This window comes from Xyrauchen texanus, chromosome 48, assembly GCF_025860055.1.
Source record: "Xyrauchen texanus isolate HMW12.3.18 chromosome 48, RBS_HiC_50CHRs, whole genome shotgun sequence".
NCBI classification, from domain to species: domain Eukaryota; kingdom Metazoa; phylum Chordata; class Actinopteri; order Cypriniformes; family Catostomidae; genus Xyrauchen; species Xyrauchen texanus.
The window spans coordinates 1,950,652-1,973,402 of record NC_068323.1 but is presented as its reverse complement, the minus strand read 5'-3'; the positions used below and the strand labels follow the sequence as shown (position 1 = coordinate 1,973,402).

At 37.1% G+C, this 22,751-nt stretch overlaps 2 protein-coding genes across 2 annotated transcripts in view; both read left to right on the top strand.

Moving 5' to 3' along the window:
• The first annotated feature begins 953 nt into the window (after positions 1 to 953).
• On the top strand, positions 954 to 20,080 carry LOC127639454 (uncharacterized). The gene is made up of 11 exons (XM_052121508.1): positions 954 to 1,007; positions 1,828 to 1,945; positions 4,861 to 4,965; positions 6,784 to 6,888; positions 9,085 to 9,189; positions 13,179 to 13,283; positions 15,105 to 15,209; positions 17,312 to 17,389; positions 18,540 to 18,617; positions 19,566 to 19,641; positions 20,060 to 20,080. Exons 2-11 carry the CDS (start codon positions 1,887 to 1,889, stop codon positions 20,078 to 20,080), a joined length of 837 nt encoding a protein of 278 aa, XP_051977468.1. The 5' UTR covers positions 954 to 1,007; positions 1,828 to 1,886.
• Positions 17,317 to 22,751, top strand: part of LOC127640007 (protein NLRC5-like) — a 50,620-nt gene continuing 45,185 nt past the window's right edge. Inside the window, exons 1-3 of the mRNA XM_052122380.1 lie at positions 17,317 to 17,389; positions 18,540 to 18,617; positions 19,566 to 19,664. The gene's annotated coding sequence lies outside the window, so the exon portion shown is untranslated. The remainder of the gene's footprint in view (positions 17,390 to 18,539; positions 18,618 to 19,565; positions 19,665 to 22,751) is intronic.

Genomic DNA, 22,751 nt, shown 5'->3' with positions numbered 1-22,751 from the left:
AAAATACAAATGACTTGATTTGACATAGATGTTATGAATTATTAAGCATTATTATCTTGTTTAATCCTTTTTCATAAACTGTTTTAAGAAATATGCAAATTTAAAATAAAATTGAATCAACCTTAAATTCAATTTGATTTTAAATTTGCATGGTTCATGTTTGCATACGTATGTGTGTGTGTGTGTGTGTGTGTGTGTGTGTGTGTGTGTGTGTGTGTGTGTGTGTGTGTGTGTGTGTGTGTGTGTGTGTGTGATCACTGTTGGTGTGCCTGAACTTAGATAAGGGAATAAAAGCAAATGCGCAATTTCTAGCATGTTCTTGAAATTGAAACCGAAAGTGTAAATCTAAACGGATAAACACTCGTCGCTGAAATGATAAAATAAATATAAAGATAAGTTTATTCATGTTGCTGAAGTTTGGCAAATAAAGATGATTAGTGGAGTTACTAGTGCATAAACGGCACTTTTCACTCTGAGCGTATATCTGCAGTTTTCGGGAGGGGCTTCAGCAAAGTGTTTCTAGTGAGTCAGTCCACTATCATGCGTGTTTGGGACGCTCTCGAGGCGCTATTTCCAGTCATGACAGTACAGCTCCTATCTTCTTAAATGAAGACAGACCATAATCTCAAAAATGGTTGGTCAAGATTATGATAAAATAACATAGATCAAATCAGCGATAGCACATGACAACTCTGCTATCATACATTTTGATTCATTACCTCAGATTACGCTAAAAACGCAATTTGCCCTGTTTGTAAAGCTAATACGCATGCGCGTAAGCGCGTTGATTGACAGGTGATATCTGTATCTAAAAAGTGATTGGCTCTTTTACAAGTAAGGTGGGACTTCCTTTCTACATCTGTTGATTGTTGGGCGCTCCAATTTCTCGCATTCATTTTAATAGAAGTGGCCCGTCTCCGTTTAATATTCTCTGGCTTCAGGAAATGTCGCAGAAGACCCGTTTCTCAACATTCTTTCTAGGTGCACAAGACCGCCAGTTACAGAAAGTAAGTACATTAGTAATTATGTTGGGTGAGGTAATGAAGGGATTTAATATTTATATATGTAAGCGTGATTTAATATACAGGAGCGTTATTGAAAACGAGTTATTGCAGATATTTTTACGTTTTTCTGTGATTTTGCGAAATCGAAAGTATTTTGTGCGCACTTCACAGACCCTTCCAACACATGTGACTGAATGTTCATACAGGATGTTGGTTTATATCAAAGAGGTATTTGATAGATAGAATATATAGCTTCATATGGCATTTAATAGTATATTTTCCATGTTATATTTACTCAAATATTTAATTATTGTGAAAGCATTTCTCATTTTATTAAATATATCAAATAAGTTGTTAACACATGAATATATGATCACATATAAGTACTAAAATGTTAGAAATATGATTGTAAAGGATACATAAAAACTACAACACTGAAAGAAATAAAAATATGTTGAATATGAGTCACCTAAAATCTCAAGTTTTACCCCTTTATTTACATTTGGCCAGCCACATTATACTTGCAAGTGCACAGTCAAGTTTAGAAATACTGGAGCTCTTTTGCTCATTGTGTATTTATAAAGGCATACAACTTATATGGAAATAAAGTACAGTGCTGAGATAATGTTTAATGTATCATTATATAATGATAAGAGGAGATGGGAGCCCCTCAGTTCATTTTAATGAATGATCTGAAACGATCAAGACAGTTGGGTTACACTACATGGCTATGAAGTTGTTGTATTACAATATGTTGTATATTTTTCTATCTATGTATCTATCTGCCATGTTACTGAACTCGGTTAAATATGGTCATCTTTAGGTCATTCAAAGTGGCTTCACCAACCCAAAGATGGCAGTGCTGAGCCTTATGCTGAAGTGATGTCAGAGAAGCGAAGAAAGAAATCTGCCTCTGTGATGAGTCTCTCGGAGGAACAGAGGTAAAACGGTTTCTCTTTATGAGTAATCATGTTAGTACTTCTCAGAAACCCCCCCAAACCTCACTATTGTTGGAAACTCAGAAGCGAAGACCAGGAGACTTGGTTGTATATTCAGCTTGATTCTTTATTCAGATCACAAGCTGTCGGTAGCTGCAGTCATCAAGTCTGAGCAAGGGAACTTTACATTGTAGTTTTATATACATTTAGAGGGCAGTGCTTAGAAATGGAGACAAAGCACCTAGGTGACGACCTTAAACAAAGCGTGCAAATGAAGTATACAGGTTTAGGAGCCCGCCCTAGACTCTAGAGTGTTACCAATCCTAATCCAATCAGCCTAACTATTCAACGACTGGGGCTCCAAGAACCATTAAAGACAAAGTGTGAGATTCTCAGTAATCTGACTCATTTAACTTATAATAGAGAGAACAGGACTGGCAGGAATCTCTTGCTGCAAAACTGTGTTTAACAGCTGATATAATCATCATCTATACCTCAAATCAGTGGCGGCTGGTGATAATTATTTTTGGGGGGGCGCTTTTTTTGTGGGCGAAAATAAATACAAAGCAGTACCAAAAAGCATGTTGACTACTTGAACATAAATTTTGCTCTCCTTTCTTTCTGGCCAGCAAATTTCTAAATGACTCTCAGATTAAAGTCAGTCATCTCAGTAACAAGTCTCTTTTCCATGGAGAGCAATGCCCGTGCATTCAGCCTCTCCTGGGTCATGGTGTTTCTGAGAAACGTTTTTATTCTTTTCAAGTTTGAGAAGCACCTCTCAGCTTCAGCCGTGGTCATGGGTGTGGTAATGAGAACTTTTAGGAGAGTCACAGTTTCGGAAAAGACTTCTTCGAGATTATTCTCCATAAACAGCTGGAATAGGTCCACAGCACCACGGCAGGCTTTGAATTCTTCCTTGCTGTAGATGAGACTGAGCTCTGTCTTCCACTGAGCATCGGGTACGCTTTCATGGTGCTGCTCAATGCATCTTCAGGAAAGGTATCCATGTACTCATCAAACCTGTCCCCCTGCAAGAAGGTGGCACAGACAAGATGGTCTGTGAAGGAGAAACGCTCCCTAGTGTGTCCCAGGATGGTGTCACAGACCTATAGAATTAATAATATATATATATATAGAAAAACATAGAAAATAGTTAACCGATTAAAGCCAGTTTTTATTAAATGCTGAGGCTCTTACTACCAGCCTGCACATCGTTTGAGTAAACTATTTTATTTTTTTATTTTTATTTCATTTTTATATCATTTTTGTATTCATGTATATTTCTGGAATTTTGATGGGGGCGGCGCCCCAGCGCCCTCTATTGACAAGCCGCCACTGCCTCAAATGCTAAATGCAATCTACTCTACTTTCTCAGTTTAATTACGATTGTATTGAACCTAGATTTAACATTTTATAAATTTGTAATACAACAATATCAAGGACTATTTTTCACACTATTGACACACTATAAGTATTTATCATTATTGATTAGAGTTTTGTTTCCCAAACTTGCCGTCAACATTGACAAATGTTTAACAAATAAAATGTGAATCATTACAATTTGTTTGATTTTGTCTTATCAGCAAGAGGTTTTACGAGATTCTTTATATGTGATTTATGTGATCGTAAGAAGTTTTCAAGCTAAGATAATCAGCAGATACAATTTCGTGTCAGTTTATTGGAGTCCTTGGACTTTAAGCAAAGAGAAACTCTCAGGAATAAGAAGGAGGAGGGAAATACGCTTGTCAGGTCCAGAGTCCAAAAGTGAATTGCAGGAAATAGGTATTAGATTGCATAACAAATATGATACAAGAGGAGTTTATATTGTAGTAGAACAAACAGTGATGAAAAATAAGATGCCACTGGTGATGGCGTTTACTTCAAAATTTAAAGGGATAGTTCACCCAAAAATATGTGTATGACTTTCAATCATCTACAGAACACAAACGAAGATTTTAAGAAGAATATTTCAGTTGTGTATTTCCATACAATGCAAGTGAATGGTGACCAGACATTTGTAGCTCCTAATATCACATATAGGACACATAAAAGTAATCCATAAGACTCCAGTGGTTTAATCCATGTCTTCAGACGAGATATGATAGGTGTGAGTGACAAAAAGTATTTTTTTACCCCACTTTAACTTACACTTTCAAATTTGAAAGTGAAACTAAACAGGCACCACATGTGATTTTTTTTATGTAAAAGTGAAAGTGGAGATTTAGAGTAAGAAATGACTTTTTGGAGCTACAAAAGACTAGTCACCATTCACTTGAATTGTATGGACCAACAGAGCTGAACTTGTCTTCTAAAAGTCTTCATTTGTGTTCTGCTGATGTAATAAACTCATAAACATTTGTGATAGCATGAGGGTGAGTAAATGAAGAGAGAATATCCAGTTTTGGGTAAACTGTACCTTTAATGTAGACTTATAATATGCTAATTTTCTAACTTTTCCTCAATTAATTGTTTGCATTTAAAGTAGCTCGCTAAAAATACCCCTTAATGCAATGTTTAAAAACGATTGGCCTATGCAGGGTTTCTATTCATGTTTGCCAATAAATGGCAGTTTGAACACCTTCTTATACTGACTGACTTGAACAGTCAGAACAACTATTGGCTGCACCAAAATGCACAATTTTCTTGGTTAAGAAAAAGGTTGGGTGACATTCATCCAAAAAACACTGGTATAGTTTATCCCAGTGGAGTTTGTGGTGGTATTTGGGGCATAGGGCCTTCAGTCTGCCATACTGTTACTGGACAGTTACTTCCTATACCTTCTCTTGCATATCCTGATTTAAATTTCCTCCATTCTCCTCTCTTGTTGCAGAAAAAACAAAGCAAACAAATTGGTTATCCTTAAATCTTTTAAAAAATGAGACAGAAGTGTGAATTTTCTCTCTGCTCTTTGTCACTAGTGAAAAACCCGGCTCGCCTGTATTCAGTTCTGTGTCTCTGAAGAGTGATAAATCGAAAGGTGATGTACCGAACTTCAGTGAGGAAACACCATCAGCTACCAAAAGGTATTTCATGTGTGTTTCTTTAAGTTGGTCATTGACCTGCAAAGGTGTTCTAATATTTATCCGAGGATTCAATTTATTTGACTTTTTCATCAGGAGCATTTACTGAGATCATGAAAAAATGTACATGTAAAGCCAAGACAATCAGCAAAGAGAAGAAGCTCAAGATGATGTGGGCAAAAAGGAGAGAAAAACTTTCAGTCGAGACTGAGTCAGTAGATAATATTTAGTGTCAGTTTAGAAGAGTTTAGGGAAGGCGAATATAAACACTCAGGAGTAAAGTGGAGTTAGGAAATCAGCTTATCTTGAAGCCTCAGCCCAAGAGATGATACAGCAGTCTGTTAATACCAGTTGATGGCACGGGACTCCTCCATGGCAGCATGTCTCATCTTTGTTGCATTAGGTTTCCATTGGTGGTGTTTATTTACAAGGTGGAATTATGTAAGTGAAGCAGTTTAGCATGGAGTGGAGCAGAGTCCAAACTCTTGATTTAGACACTCTCTGAAATAAAAAAGACTCTGACATTGTCTCTTTAATAAAGGTGAATGTTTGAAGAGGGATGGATTAAATTAAGACTCTAGGACAGTTTGGTGAAGTTTCCCCCATCCAATTGAGACTCTTTAATGGAATAGTTCACCTAAAAATGAACATTATCTCATCATTTACTCAACCTCATGCCATCCCAGATGTGTATGATTCTTACTTCTGAAGATGACAACATTTACATTTACATTTATGTATTTGGCAGATGCTTTTATCCAAAGCAACTTACAGAGCACTTATTACAGGGACAATCCCCCCGGAGCAACCTGGAGTTAAGTGTCTTACTCAAGGACACAATGGTGGTGGCTGTGGGGCTCAAACCAGTGTCCTTCTGATTACCAGTTATGTGCTTTAGACCACTCCACCCACCACCACTCCACACTGAAGAACACTAATAAAGATTTTTAGAAGAATATTCCTTCTCTGTAGGTCCAAACAATGCACGTTAAAGGGGACTAGACCTCCAAAAGCTCCAAGAAGGAGATAAAGTCACCATTAAAGTAATCCATAAGACTCTAGTGGTTTAATTAATGTCTTCAAAAGTGATCCAGTTTGTTTTGGGTGAGAACAGACCAAACTCCTCTTTCACTGTACATCTTGACAGCAGCCTCTTTGGCAATCATGATTTCAAGCTCGATTACACTTCCTGTAGCGCCATCTAGTGCTCTACACATGCGTCAAGCACTAGGGAGTGTAATCAAGCTTGAAATCGTGATTGTGCCTAGAGACTGCAATGGCAAAATGGACTTTGAAAAAGGAATTATATTTAGGTCTGTTCTCACCCAAAAACAACAAGATCTCTTCAGAAGACATTGATTAAACCACTGGAGTCGTATGGATTACTTTTATGGTAACTTTAACTCCTTTTTGGAGGGCATTGTATGGACCTACAGAGCTGAAATATTCTCCTAAAATTCTTCATTTGTGTTCTGCAGAATAAAGAAAGTCATACACATCTGAGATGGCATGAGGGTGAGTAAATAATGAGACAACTTTCCTTTCTGGGTGAACTGTCCCTTTAAACAGTAAGATTATGAAGTTGCTTTGGATTTCATCAAATTAAACATCGAACAAAGCAAAAGATACCAAAGGTGTCCAATGCAAACATTAGCATTATAGATTTGTGTTAGCTAATTTCTCCTTATAGTCGTGACAAGAACAATAATGTATATACAGTAATTTGATATAACTGTACTTAATTACCATTTGCAATACTAAATCAATTTAAATGCAACACAAGCAGAAAATGCTTTTTGTCTCTGTTCTTTGTGTCACTAGTGAAAGAGCAGATTCACCTGTATTCAGTTCTGTGTCTATGAAGAGTGATAAATCGAAAGGTGATGTACCGAACTTCAGTGAGGAAACACCATCAGCTACCAAAAGGTATTTCATGCATTTCTTCAAAATTAGAAAAAGACAAGTTGGTAGCTAAAGGAAAAACAATATTTCAACAGTCAATTTTTCTTAGAATTTAACAGTTCAATATGTTGTGAAGCAAGTTGTTTTTATTTGCCTGCAATACAGTGACGATGAATGCATATTTGATTAACTGTACACCAAACCCCAAACCTAAACCTAACCATCTGTGGAGTAAAATATCATGTTAGAGAGAGAAATGCAACCTTAGAATCACACTTGTCACTGATTATGCAAAAGCAATTACTTCCTGGCTTCAATGCGGGATACAAACTTGGGTCTCCCATGCTGCATATGCAACACACATCTGGTCGTGCCACAGGGGAAGGTGAACACACTGGAGCCAAAGTAAAAATGTCAGAATAATGCGATCCTGGGGTACCAGAACAACATGCCGCTTTCTCAAGTCATGTTCCATCAAACGAGGCTTTGTGCTTTCTGCTCTTTATCTCTCAAATTAGTGAAAAACCCGGCTCACCTGTATTCAGCTCTGTGTCTCTGAAGAGTGACCATTCGAAAGGTGATGTACCGAACTTCAGTGAAGAAACACCATCAGCTACCAAAAGGTATTTCATGTGTGTTTCTTTAAGTTGGTCATTGAGCTGCAAAGGTGTTCTGATATTTATCAGAGGATTCAATTTATTTGACTCTTTCATCAGGAGCATTTACTGAGATCATGAAAAAATGTACATGTAAAGCCAAGACAATCAGCAAAGAGAAGAAGCTCAAGATGATGTGGGCAAAAAGGAGAGAAAAACTTTCAGTCGAGACAGTCAGTAGATAACATTTAGTGTCAGTTTAGAAGAGTTTAGGGAAGGCGAATATAAACACTCAGGAGTAAAGTGGAGTTAGGAAATCAGCTTATCTTGAAGCCTCAGCCCAAGAGAAGATACAGCAGTCTGTTAATACCCAGTTGATGGCACGGGACTCCTCCATGGCAGCATGTCTCATCTTTGTTGCATTAGGTTTCCATTGGTGGTGTTTATTTACATGTTGGAATTATGTAAGTGAAGCAGTTTAGCATGGAGTGGAGCAGAGTCCAAACTCTTGATTTAGTTGCTCTCTGAAATAAAAAAGACTCTGACATTGTCACTTTAATGAAGGTTAATGTTTGAAGAGGGATGGATTAAATTAAGTCTCTAGGACAGTTTGGTGAAGTTTTCCCCCATCCAATTGAGACTCTTTAATGGAATAGTTCACCTAAAAATGAACATTATCTCTTCATTTACTCAACCTCATGCCATCCCAGATGTGTATGATTCTTACTTCTGAAGAACACTAATAAAGATTTTTCGAAGAATATTCCTTCTCTGTAGGTCCATACAATGCACGTTAAAGGGGACCAGACCTCCAAAAGCTCCAAGAAGGAGATAAAGTCACCATTAAAGTAATCCATAAGACTCTAGTGGTTTAATTAATGTCTTCAAAAGTGATCCAGTTTGTTTTGGGTGAGAACAGACCAAACTCCTCTTTCACTGTACATCTTGACAGCAGCCTCTTTGGCAATCATGATTTCAAGCTCGATTACACTTCCTGTAGCGCCATCTAGTGCTCTACACATGCGTCAAGCACTAGGAGTGTAATCAAGCTTGAAATCGTGATTGTGCCTAGAGACTGCAATGGCAAAATGGACTTTGAAAAAGGAATTATATTTAGGTCTGTTCTCACCCAAAAACAACAAGATCTCTTCAGAAGACATTGATTAAACCACTGGAGTCGTATGGATTACTTTTATGGTAACTTTAACTCCTTTTGGAGGGCATTGTATGGACCTACAGAGCTGAAATATTCTCCTAAAATTCTTCATTTGTGTTCTGCAGAATAAAGAAAGTCATACACATCTGAGATGGCATGAGGGTGAGTAAATAATGAGACAACTTTCCTTTCTGGGTGAACTGTCCCTTTAAACAGCAAGATTATGAAGTTGCTTTGGATTTCATCAAATTAAACATCGAACAAAGGAAAAGATACCAAAGGTGTCCAATGCAAACATTAGCATTATAGATTTGTGTTAGCTAATTTCTCCTTATAGTCGTGACAAGAACAATAATGTATATACAGTAATTTGATATAACTGTACTTAATTACCATTTGCAATACTAAATCAATTTAAATGCAACACAAGCAGAAAATGCTTTTTGTCTCTGTTCTTTGTGTCACTAGTGAAAAACCCGGCTCACCTGTATTCAGTTCTGTGTCTCTGAAGAGTGATCAATCGAAAGGTGATGGACTGTACTTCAGTGGGGAAACACCATCAGCTACCAAAAGGTATTTCCTGTGTGTTTCTTTAAGTTGGTCATTGAGCTGCAAAGGTGTTCTAATATTTATCAGAGGATTCAATTTATTTGACTTTTTCATCAGGAGCATTTACTGAGATCATGAAAAAATGTACATGTAAAGCCAAGACAATCAGCAAAGAGAAGAAGCTCAAGATGATGTGGGCAAAAAGGAGGGAAAACTTTCAGTCGAGACTGAGTCAGTAGATAATATTTAGTGTCAGTTTAGAAGAGTTTAGGGAAGGCGAATATAAACACTCAGGTGTAAAGTGGAGTTAGGAAATCTGCTTATCTTGAAGCCTCAGCCCAAGAGATGATACAGCAGTCTGTTAATACCCAGTTGATGGCACGGGACTCCTCCATGGCAGCATGTCTCATCTCTGTGGCATTAGGTTTCCATTGGTGGTGTTTATTTACATGTTGGAATTATGTAAGTGAAGCAGTTTAGCATGGAGTGGAGCAGAGTCCAAACTCTTGATTTAGTTGCTCTCTGAAATAAAAAAGACTCTGACATTGTCTCTTTAATAAAGGTTAATGTTTGAAGAGGGATGGATTAAATTAAGACTCCAGGACAGTTTGGGGAAGTTTTCCCCCATCCAATTGAGACTCTTTAATGGAATAGTTCACATAAAAATGAACATTATCTCATTATTTACTCAACCTCATGCCATCCCAGATGTGTATGATTCTTACTTCTGAAGAACACTAATAAAGATTTTTAGAAGAATATTCCTTCTCTGTAGGTCCAAACAATGGACGTTAATGGTGACCAGACCTCCAAAAGCTCCAAGAAGGAGATAAAGTCACCATTAAAGTAATCCATAATACTCCAGTGGTTTAATTAATGTCTTCAAAAGTGATCCAGTTTGATTTGGGTGAGAACAGACCAAACTCCTCTTTCACTGTACATCTTATTTTATTTTTATTATTTTTTATTTATTTATTTATTTTCAAGCAAAAATAGTGTGACAACAGAAAAGATACACAATAATAATAACTTATACACTCATGCTTGAAAATGGAGTGGGAAGAAGTAAAACTTATTAAACCCCACCCCAGTCTATCAAAGAATATATACAAACAAAAAAAATAGCTGCTTCCTTCATCAATAATCTCAAAGAGAAAATAATAATAAAAAAATAAAAAAAATAATAATAATAATAGTAATCATAATACCTCATTTAGAAACAGTGGTTGCACAAGTCAAAACCACACATTCATACCATACATATTAATAATATACAGATATTTCCACAGGTAACAATGATTATCAAATACCAACAATGGTAGATGGAATACCACAAGAGTACATAATGACGAACAACTACCAACAATGGTAGACGGAATACCACAAGGGTAACTAAATAATAACTAATCCAACAATCCACACAACATGAATACAATCAAACCTCAATGTCATTGTAATGGGACCAGACCATTCGTTTGTAAAGACGTTTGAAATTGTGAATGCCTTGACACTGCTTTAATTCACGCCCCAGATTATTCCACAAAGTAACCCCACAAACAGACATAGAAAAACTCCTCCTGGTGGAACCCGCCATTGGGACCACAAAGTTTCCAAATCCTCTCAAACTGTACGACTGCTCCTTATGAGAAAACATATTTTGAATGTTCACAGGTAATAAATAGTGATACGCTTTGAACATGAACTGTGCATTATAAAATTTTACAAGATACTGCATTTTTAATAGCTTTGATTTAAGAAAAAGAGGATTTGTGTGTTCGAAATAGGCGGCCTTGTGTATAATTCGTATAGCTCTTTTCTGTAGCAAAAAAAGTGACTGTATTACATTTTTGTAATTATTGCCCCATACCTCTACACAGTAAGTTAAATATGGCTGTATTAAAGCACAATACAGGGTATGGAGTGCATTATAATCAAGAATATGCTTAACTCTACTTATTATGGCAAGGCTTTTGGAGACTTTAGTTGTAATATGTCTGATGTGGGCATTCCAAATTAGCTTGTTGTCTATCGTTACACCTAAAAATTTTATTTCCTGAACATTTTCAATGTGTACTCCGTCTATCTCAACCAGTTTCTGCTGAATCAGCTTGATACTTTCCAAAAACATCACTTTGGATTTATCTAGGTTTAAGGATAATTTGTTGCTTTCCATCCATTTTTTAATTTACTTAGTTCTTTGTTTATAACGCTAATCAGTCAGCTCCAAACTATCATTACTATAGAAAATATTTGTATCATCCAGTACAATACACATTTAACCAATTGAGAAACATTGAAAATATCATCAATATATAAATTAAATAATTTGGGGCCCAATACTGACCCCTGCGGGACACCACAACAATGTCAAGACATCCAGAAGAGAGCTCACCCATTTGAACAAACTGTACTCTGTCGCTCAAATAACTTTTCACCCATTTCCCAGCAACCCCCCGTATTCCATATAGTTCTAATTTCTTAATTAATATATCATGATTAATGGTATCAAAAGCTTTTTTGAAATCTATAAAAATTCCTATTGCATGTTTTTTGTTTGTTAGAGCCTTCGATATTTCTTCTGTGGCGTCAATTATGGCCATCGAAGTAGATCTGTTGGGTCTAAAACCATATTGTCCTTCATTAATTAGCTTATGCTTATATGTAAATATTTCTAACCGTTTGTCAAAAACCTTTTCAAGGATTTTTGAAAACTGGGGAAGGAGAGAAATGGGTCTGTAATTAGTAAAGTGATTCCTATTACCATTTTTGAACAATGGTATGACCTTAGCAATTTTCATTTTTCTTGGCACACAACCGTTTTTAAGCGACAGGTTACAGATATGTGTTAGAGGCTTTATGATACTTTCAATTGTCTTTTTTATTAGTACCATATCGATGGAGTGACAGTCTGTAGATAACTTGTTTTTGGATTTTTGAACAATATTCATTATTTCACACTCACTGACCGGAGAGAGAAAAATAGTACGGTAATTTCTTTCAGTGTTCAACTTCAATTCTTGGTTAGGAATTTTAGCTGCTAAATCAGGACCAAGATTTACAAAGAAATTATTAAAATCATTTACTAATTTATTCATATCATTGTTTTCTCCATTAGAGTCAACAAAATATTCTGGATAATCCGTTATATTCGATCCTTGCTTAATGACACTATTTAATACTGCCCAGGTTCTTTTTATGTTAGATTTATTAGCAATTAATAGTTTTTCATAATACTGTTTTTTCGCCATTCTCATTATAGCTGTCAATTTATTTTTGTACAGCTTGTATCTGTCCTCAGCATCTTTGGATTTCGATTTGACAAACAATTTATCTTGACAGCAGTCTCTTTGGCAATCTTGATTTCAAGCTCGATTACACTTCCTGTAGCACCATCTAGTGCTCTACACATGCGTCAAGCACTAGGAAGTGTAATCGAGCTTGAAATCGTGATTGTGCCTAGAGACTGCATTGGCAAGATGGATTTTGAAAAAGGAATTATATTTAGGTCTGTTCTCACCCAAACCAACAAGATCTCTTCAGAAGACATTGATTAAACCACTGGAGTCGTATTAATTACTTTTATGGTGACTTTAACTCCTTTTTGGAGGGTATTTTATGGACCTACAGAGCTGAAATATTCTCCTAAAATGCTTCATTTGTGTTCTGCAGAATAAAGAAAGTCATACACATCTGGGATGGCATGAGGTTGAGTAAATAATAAGACAACTTTCCTTTTTTGGGTGAACTGTCCCTTTAAACAGCAAGATTATGAAGTTGCTTTGGATTTCATCAAATGAAACATCGAACAAAGCAAAAGATACCAAAGGTGTCCAATGCAAACATTAGCATTATAGATTTGTGTTAGCTAATTTCTCCTTACAGTCGTGACAAGAACAATAATGTATATACAGTAATTTGATATAACTGTACTTAATTACCATTTGCAATACTAAATCAATTTAAATGCAACACAAGTAGAAAATGCTTTTTGTCTCTGTTCTTTGTGTCACTAGTGAAAAACCCGGCTCACCTGTATTCAGTTCTGTGTCTCTGAAGAGTGATCAATCGAAAGGTGATGGACTGTACTTCAGTGGGGAAACACCATCAGCTACCAAAAGGTATTTCATGTGTGTTTCTTTAAGTTGGTCATTGAGCTGCAAAGGTGTTCTGATATTTATCAGAGGATTCAATTTATTTGACTCTTTCATCAGGAGCATTTACTGAGATCATGAAAAAATGTACATGTAAAGCCAAGACAATCAGCAAAGAGAAGAAGCTCAAGATGATGTGGGCAAAAAGGAGGGAAAACTTTCAGTCAAGACTGAGTCAGTAGATAATATTTAGTGTCAGTTTAGAAGAGTTTAGGAAAGGTGAATATAAACACTCAGGTGTAAAGTGGAGTTAGGAAATCAGCTTATCTTGAAGCCTCAGCCCAAGAGAAGATACAGCAGTCTGTTAATACCCAGTTGATGGCACGGGACTCCTCCATGGCAGCATGTCTCATCTCTGTGGCATTAGGTTTCCATTGGTGGTGTTTATTTACATGTTGGAATTATGTAAGTGAAGCAGTTTAGCATGGAGTGGAGCAGAGTTCAAACTCTTGATTTAGTTGCTCTCTGAAATAAAAAAGACTCTGACATTGTCTCTTTAATAAAGGTTAATATTTGAAGAGGGATGGATTAAATTAAGACTCCAGGACAGTTTGGGGAAGTTTCCCCCCATCCAATTGAGACTCTTTAATGGAATAGTTCACCTAAAAATGAACATTATCTCATCATTTACTCAACCTCATGCCATCCCAGATGTGTACGATTCTTACTTCTGAAGATGACAACATTTACATTTACATTTATGCATTTGGCAGATGCTTTTATCCAAAGCAACTTACAGTGCACTTATTACAGGGACAATCCCCCCGGAGCAACCTGGAGTTAAGTGTCTTACTCAAGGACACAATGGTGGTGACTGTGGGGTTTGAACCAGTGTACTTCTGATTACCAGTTATGTGGTTTAGACCACTCCACCCACCACTACTCCACACTGAAGAACACTAATAAAGATTTTTAGAAGAATATTCCTTCTCTGTAGGTCCATACAATGCACGTTAAAGGGGACCAGACCTCCAAAAGCTCCAAGAAGGAGATAAAGTCACCATTAAAGTAATCCATAATACTCTAGTGGTTTAATTAATGTCTTCAAAAGTGATCCAGTTTGTTTTGGGTGAGAACAGACCAAACTCCTCTTTCACTGTACATCTTGACAGCAGTCTCTTTGGCAATCATGATTTCAAGCTCGATTACACTTCCTGTAGCGCCATCTAGTGCTCTACACATGCGTCAAGCACTAGGAAGTGTAATCGAGCTTGAAATCGTGATTGTGCCTAGAGACTGCAATGGCAAAATGGACTTTGAAAAAGGAATTATATTTAGGTCTATTCTCACCCAAAAACAACAAGATCTCTTCAGAAGACATTGATTAAACCACTGGAGTCGTATTAATTACTTTTATGGTGACTTTAACTCCTTTTTGGAGGGTATTTTATGGACCTACAGAGCTGAAATATTCTCATTAAATTCTTCATTTGTGTTCTGCAGAATAAAGAAAGTCATACACATCTGGGATGGCATGAGGTTGAGTAAATAATGAGACAACTTTCCTTTTTTGGGTGAACTATCCCTTTAAACAGCAAGATTATGAAGTTGCTTTGGATTTCATCAAATGAAACATCGAACAAAGCAAAAGATACCAAAGGTGTCCAATGCAAACATTAGCATTATAGATTTGTGTTAGCTAATTTCTCCTTACAGTCAGTGACAAGAACAATAATGTATATACAGTAATTTGATATAACTGTACTTAATTACCATTTGCAATACTAAATCAATTTAAATGCAACACAAGTAGAAAATGCTTTTTGTCTCTGTTCTTTGTGTCACTAGTGAAAAACCCGGCTCACCTGTATTCAGTTCTGTGTCTCTGAAGAGTGATCAATCGAAAGGTGATGGACTGTACTTCAGTGGGGAAACACCATCAGCTACCAAAAGGTATTTCATGTGTGTTTCTTTAAGTTGGTCATTGACCTGCAAAGGTGTTCAAATATTTATCAGAGGATTCAATTTATTTGACCCTTTCATCAGGAGCATTTACTGAGATCATGAAAAAATTTACATATAAAGCCAATACAATCAGCAAAGAGAAGAAGCTCAAGATGATGTGGGCAAAAAGGAGGGAAAAACTTTCAGTCAAGACTGAGTCAGTAGATAATATTTAGTGTCAGTTTAGAAGAGTTTAGGGAAGGTGAATATAAACACTCAGGTGTAAAGTGGAGTTAGGAAATCAGCTTATTTAATCCATCCGTGAGCCCAAGCCTCAGCCCAAGAGATGATACAGCAGTCTGTTAATACCAGTTGATGGCACGGGACTCCTCCATGGCAGCATGTCTCATCTCTGTGGCATTAGGTTTCCATTGGTGGTGTTTATTTACAAGGTGGAATTATGTAAGTGAAGCAGTTTAGCATGGAGTGGAGTAGAGTCCAAACTCTTGATTTAGTTGCTCTTTGTTATAAAAAAGACTCTTTTTTTTAATAAAGGTTAATTTTTGAAGAGGGATGGATTAAATGAAGACTCTAGGACAGTTTGGTGAAGTTTTCCCCCATCCAATTGAGACTCTTTAATGGAATAGTTCCATCATTTACTCAACCTCATGCCATCCCAGATGTGTATGATTCTTACTTCTGAAGAACACTAATAAAGATTTTAGAAGAATATTCCTTTTCTGTAGGTCCTTACAATGCATGTTAATGGTGACCAGACCTCCAAAAGCTCCAAGAAGGAGATAAAGTCACCATTAAAGTAATCCATAAGACTCCAGTGGTTTAATTAACATCTTCAAAAGTGATCCAGTTTGTTTTGGGTGAGAACAGACCAAACTCCTCTTTCACTGTACATCTTGACAGCAGTCTCTTTGGCAATCATGATTTCAAACTCGATTACACTTCCTGTAGCGCCATCTAGTGCTCTACACATGCGTCAAGCACTAGGAAGTGTAATCGAGCTTGAAATCGTGATTGTGCCTAGAGACTGCATTGGCAAGATGGACTTTGAAAAAGTAATTATATTTAGGTCTGTTCTCACCCAAACCAACAAGATCTCTTCAGAAGACATTGATTAAACCACTGGAGTCGTATTAATTACTTTTATGGTGACTTTAACTCCTTTTTGGAGGGCATTTTATGGACCTACAGAGCTGAAATATTCATAGACATTTACATTTACATTTATGCATTTGGCAGACGCTTTTATCCAAAGCAACTTACAGTGCAATTATTACAGGGACAATCCCCCTGGAACAACCTGGAGTTAAGTGCCTTACTCAAGGGCACAATGGTGGTGGCCGTGGGGTTTGATCCAGCGACCTTCTGATTAACAGCCCTGTGCTTTAGCCACTACGCCACCACCACTCCAATTGTTCAAAGACAATCAGCAAAGAGAAGAAGCTCAAGATGATGTGGGCAAAAAGGAGGGAAAAACTTTCAGTCGAGACTGAGTCAGTAGATGATATTTAGTGTCAGTTTAGAAGAGTTTAGGGAAGGCGAATATAAACACTCAGGAGTAAAGTGGAGTTAGGAAATCAGCTTATCTTGAAGCCTCAGCCCAAGAGATGATACAGCAGTCTGTTAATACCCAGTAGATGGCACGGGACTCTGTGCATTAGGTTTACATTGGTGGTGTTAATTTACAAGGTGGAATTATGTAAGTGAATCAGTTTAGCATGGTGTAAACGGGGGTCATAGTGACCATTTAGAAGAGTGTAGGGAAGGCGAATATAAACACTCAGGATTAAGGTGGAGATTGTCTTAAATCTTTGCCCAAGTGATTATACAGCAGTCTGTTAATACCCATTTGATGGCAACCCTAACTCTAAAGTAGCAAGATTATAAAGTTACTTTGTTTTTACCAAATCAAATATCAAACATAGTGAAAGATAGTAAAGGTGTCCAACGCAAACATTTTCATCATAGAATTGGGTTAGGGTTCGCTCATTTAGCCTTGTAGTTGGATATAACTACTTAATTACCACTTGCAAACACTAAATCGATTAAAATGAGACTACAGTAACTCCTGTTGCTCTCTTGCATGTATCCAGCATTGTGTCTGTGAAGAGTGATCATTCGAAAGGTGATGTACCGAACTTCAGTGAGGAAACACCATCAGCTACCAAAAGGTATTTCATGTGTGTTTCTTAAAGTTGGTCGTATGCAATGTAGCCTCAATGTATATAACATTTAGATCCTGTTTCCACCTGATATTAAGATGCATTTTTGGTTATCTGATCACATGTTGTCAGCTCTAAATACAGGTCTAAATGGGTCTAAAAATATTTTGTGATCGGATCACCAAAACAAGATACGAATGTGGCCAAAATCAAATATGACCTCATCACATCTGTGGTGTAAACGCTAATCCGTCGTGCATGCTTTCTGGCAGCAGCGACACGCCACCCCTTACCTGTCAATCAACTGCTGCACTAAAAGAAGTGTTTATACTTTGGCGGTTATGAGCCGTTAAAAAGGAAATAACCCAACAATCTGATCATTTAAAAAAACGGATACGTACACAAACACTAAAACTTCACAGATCTTCTTCAGTGTGTCTGAAATCAACATGCAGTGACACTTATGAGAAGCACGAACATCTAAAGCTCCCATAATACAGGAAATCCACAACAATAACAGCTCGAAATGATGCTTTTTTGCTAAGATTACATTTCAGTTGTATCTAGGAGAAATAGTGTGCAGTTTTTTGCACTTTCTTTGTCTATTCCGACATTATTGCTGTTTATAATTGTGCAGTAACTCACTGACAAAGTGACTGATGTATGTTGTCATGAAACAGAGACCCTCCCCTCCAAATCCGATCACAAGTGGTCACAGGTGTAAAGAGCGATGTGTCTCATCAGACCACATGTGATCAGATCACCTGAGATGCATCTTAATACCAGGTGTAAACGGGGTCATAGTGACCGTTTAGAAGAGTGTAGGGAAGGTGAATATAAACACTCCGGATTAAGGAGGAGATTGTCTTGAAGTCTCTGCCCAAGTGATTATACAGCAGTCTGTTAATACCCATTTGATGGCAACCCTAACTCTAAAGTGGCAAGATTATAAAGTTACTTTGTTTTTTACCAAATCAAATATCAAACATAGTGAAAGATAGTAAAGGTGTCCAATGCAAACATTTTCATCATAGAATTGGGTTAGGGTTCGCTCATTTAGCCTTATAGTTGGAAATAACTACTTAATTACCACTTGCAAACACTAAATCAATTAAAATGAGACTACAGTAACTCCTGTTGCTCTCTTGCATGTATCCAGTGTTGTGTCTGTGAAGAGTGATCATTCGAAAGGGGATGTACCGAACTTCAGTGAGGAAACACCATCAGCTACCAAAAGGTATTTCATGCATTATAAATACAATTATAAAATCAAATAAAACACATTCTGGGTTCCAGTATCAAACTAACGTTCTGATTTGGGTCCTAAGATTTAAAGTTAAAGAATTTGAATGAATGAAAAGGCAAATTACAAAAACTCTGAAACTGTTTAAAATACAGTATTAATACGATGACAGCAATCCAAAACAATGCCCCATGCCCATCTAAACGAGATTCTGAAAATACATTGCTATTTAACAAATCAAATTAATAATTTGATTTGAAGGTCTGTAGTGCAAACATTAACATTATAGCATTGTATTAGCTCTTTTATCCAGAACAATAATGCACAGTCACTTATTAACTATAAAAAATAAGCAATTATTTTACATAAAAAAAGACGCAAACTTCTGCTCATGGGCTCAGAAGTGAATCTGTGAATCGTTATTTTAACCAATTTATATACATGAGCCGTCCAAATGAACCAATGCACTTAATTGTTTTGTACTCCCAAAATTATACACTTGTGAGAGGGAGGATGCCGAGAATTATTGTTTCCCATAATGTTCTGGGAATGTTAGTTTAAGGTTATAAGAAATGGAACCTAAAGAGAATGTTCCTTGAACGTTAGGAATTGGTTCACAAAAAAATTGCCAATAGGAACCTAATGCTAACGTTAGGGAATGTTCTGTGTTTGCTGGGTTACCATTTTGTTTGGCTGTATTGCTTGCGTTTCGTCACACTACACCGCTACTTGTTAGTAAAAATATCTCTCTAATGGTAAAGCAATACTATTGTGAAAATAGCTGAACTACTGTAACGCTAGTGAAAAATGCAGTTACATTGGTAGTGTCACTAATTTCAGTTAGTTACTCCCCAACACTATAAATACCATTTGAAACATTAATCTCTTCAAATGAGAGGGACGTCCTGAAGTATAATGCTTTTTGTCTACTTGTGTCTTTAGACCAGGCTCTCATGTATCCAACTATTCGTGTGTGAAGAGTGAGCATTCCAAAGGTGACGTACCAAACTTCAGTGAGGTAACGCCATCAGCTACCACAAGGTATTTAATGCATTTTGCATTACAGCACTTTGTCTGCTAATTCCTCCATTGGGGTGGATTTGATAGATCTTGACTTGCAGTAATAAAACAATAAATCACTGAACACCACTCCATCTGGATTCTGAAACTTCTTTCACTTCTTTCGAGTGTTTTTATGACACTTGCTCCACTCCACAACCTGTGCGTCTGTTCCATGTATTCAGAAGCACTTTCCCGTGAAGATTAGATCTGATTATGAAAGATGAAGCACAGTTACAGGGCTGCTGTGATTCCTTATATAGCTTATATTCCTTACCTTATATTCTACCACCTGAGCCACAGCTGCCCACATGATGCAATTTACCATGGCTGTCAGTCCTAACTTAAACGAATGGGTGTGTGTGTATGTGTGTCAGCAAGGAGACACCCAGAGATAGTCCACTCACCTGTATTAACTGTGGTCTTTAGCATAGATGGCAGGTTTTTCTGGTCCAGCATGTGCGCGTCGGTTACAGTTACAGTTATTTTCAGTTTTAAAAGGGTGGTGTTGATGGTGATCCCTCTTACAACTCAGTGACATCATCTAGGCTCTGTCTTTTTCTGTACTAACCCTAACAGGGGCAATAGATTTTTTAGGCGCACCCATGAAACCGGTGATGCATCCAAAACTGGGAAAATTCTGCCTTCGGATTCTGTATACAGAGGCAGGATGAAAATAAGTTCTTAATAACTGTTTGGAGACCCTTTCATTCAAAACAGCTGTCAGTTAAGCCATTAAATGATTAGATGGCAAGTCAGCTGCCTATGTTTTCGGATGCAGCCCAGATGTGGTAGATGAGTCGAAAGAGACACACAGAGAAAACTGATTGACTGGGGACAAAAAGTCTTGAATTTTTCGAAAGGATTCAACAAAATATGCTGCCTGAGTCCACCATGACAGTTTTTGTTTGAAAGAAGAAAATCCACTCTAGCACCCCTTGCAGCAACGCTGAGAATGCAGCGTGTACTTGCATTGGGTTGTGAATTGAGCGCTAACGCATTTCACAATGCAACAAGGCGTGAAATCGAGTTTGTAAAGCATCGTCGTTCATATACTTGCATAGACTTTGTTTGGGCCTTTATGAGCAACAAGGCTTATGTAAGGCGGGTGCCAGTGAGTCTGGGCTACTCCTCGAGAAAACAAAAGGCTCTCATGAGAATCAACATCTGAACTCTCTCTCGCAGATGTAACAGCAACATCCGAGATGCAACATACTGTGCAGCTAACACCTCCCTTTTAAAGACTCTTCATCTTACTCCTCCTCCTCACTTAAAGCTCACTAAAAACCTATGCAATGTGAAGTGTGTACAAAAAAGTAACTATAACATGTTTGGTATCATTTAAAGTATCTCAGTGCGCCTGGTAAACTGGTCTCATCCTCCCAGCCATAATGAAAAGCAAAAAGAAGTTATAAAATATGAGAACTGTGGTGTGCCCCTTAAAGGTGTGCCCTCCCCCAGATCCTCCATACCTCCTGTATGTAAATCTACAGGAAGCCCCTCAACAGGGGACCAAAATCTAATTATAATGACAGACACCACCATTTGGTAAGCATATTGAATTATCTGGGTATTTAAGGAGATGTGACACATTGCTCAGGGAGTCAGTAGTTAGACTTCCCACACGATCGCTGTGTGTAGTTCTTGTTGCCAGGTAAATGTGTCTATATAGTACTCAATTTCTGAATTGTTGTTATTATACTTGATTGATGATTTCACTCGATGAATTGGATTTTGAATTATTGTTCTATTTACCTGGTCAATAAATTGTAAACATTTGATTTATTCTGACTGACTCTGACATTGTGTTTTCCAAACAGATTAAACGATTCGTATGTTACCGCAAGTCTGCGTCAGATTAGTGACGACTAATAATTGGCATCGATTCAAGTGTACTTGGTTTGCAAAGACAAAAAGGGAATTTCCGTTTAGAACAGCAAACGCTGCTTGACCAATCTAAATTCGGGTGTCTAACCTCTGTTTTAATTTGATGTTTCTCCAGATAAGTGTACGTGGGAAACCACGCATGGCCAATCCAAAACTATTATAAGAGAAGTTATGTTGGTCAACTTACATCTGTAATAGTGGCCGTGACCTCTACTGAAGAAAACGTTAAGTTACATTCAAGTGTGTGCAATTCCATGGGGCTATACTGAAGTATCTTTGATTGTGTATACGTGACCGATCTCAGGTATATAGCAATTACCTCTGTTTGATGATCCAATACTGGCCGCTTGTGATCGTGAGACCCGCGGTGTAGAGAAAAACACGCGAGGACCTCAAAGCGACATAGTTTCTTAATCTAAACGGGTAATATATAATTAAAGGAGTTAAAAGAATAATCAAACATTCGCTCACTTTTAATGATACTCAGATATCATTAAAAACCTTTTTCATTTATTGAGTCAGATGAAATAACGAGGTAATACATAAGAGAAAATGTATTTCAGTTAATATTGTTGTGTTGCGTAACAAGAAAGACAGTAACGCGCAGAGACCTTCACCCGTATTATTGGAGACCGCCATTGGACCGATAAACGGGCTTACACTTACAATACAAATGTTTATTCCTTGAAGCTTCTGTACATGGTTTAATTTACTGTCATCTGGTGGTCAAAAAATTAACTGCACCTAGTAAGCTGCTGTAGTTGACATGTTATTTGGTTTTGAATTGAAGCATTACAATTTATTTCCACTGGTATTATATTAGTTACAAAGTAAATGTGTTATGTTAAAAAACAATAACTGATTATTAATGTGTAGATTAGAAAATTAGGACTGGACATTTTTTTTACATGGGCGTGAAAGGTGCTTGTGACTGTATCTGGATCAAACCTGTGCTGGGATTTGTGCTTCTTTTGAACCAGAGACCGAACCAGTCATGTATATTTCTGCCGAATGAATCCTCAGATGTTACATTTCACATGGCTTTTGCTAATCAAATCAAGCTCTGATACAGTGAAATGTTTTTAAATGTACAAGACATGAAACATTGGTATCCAGCATCACAGCACTTCTAGAAGACACCAGTTTAAAATATTGACTACTCTAGGTCAGGTATACGCTCAA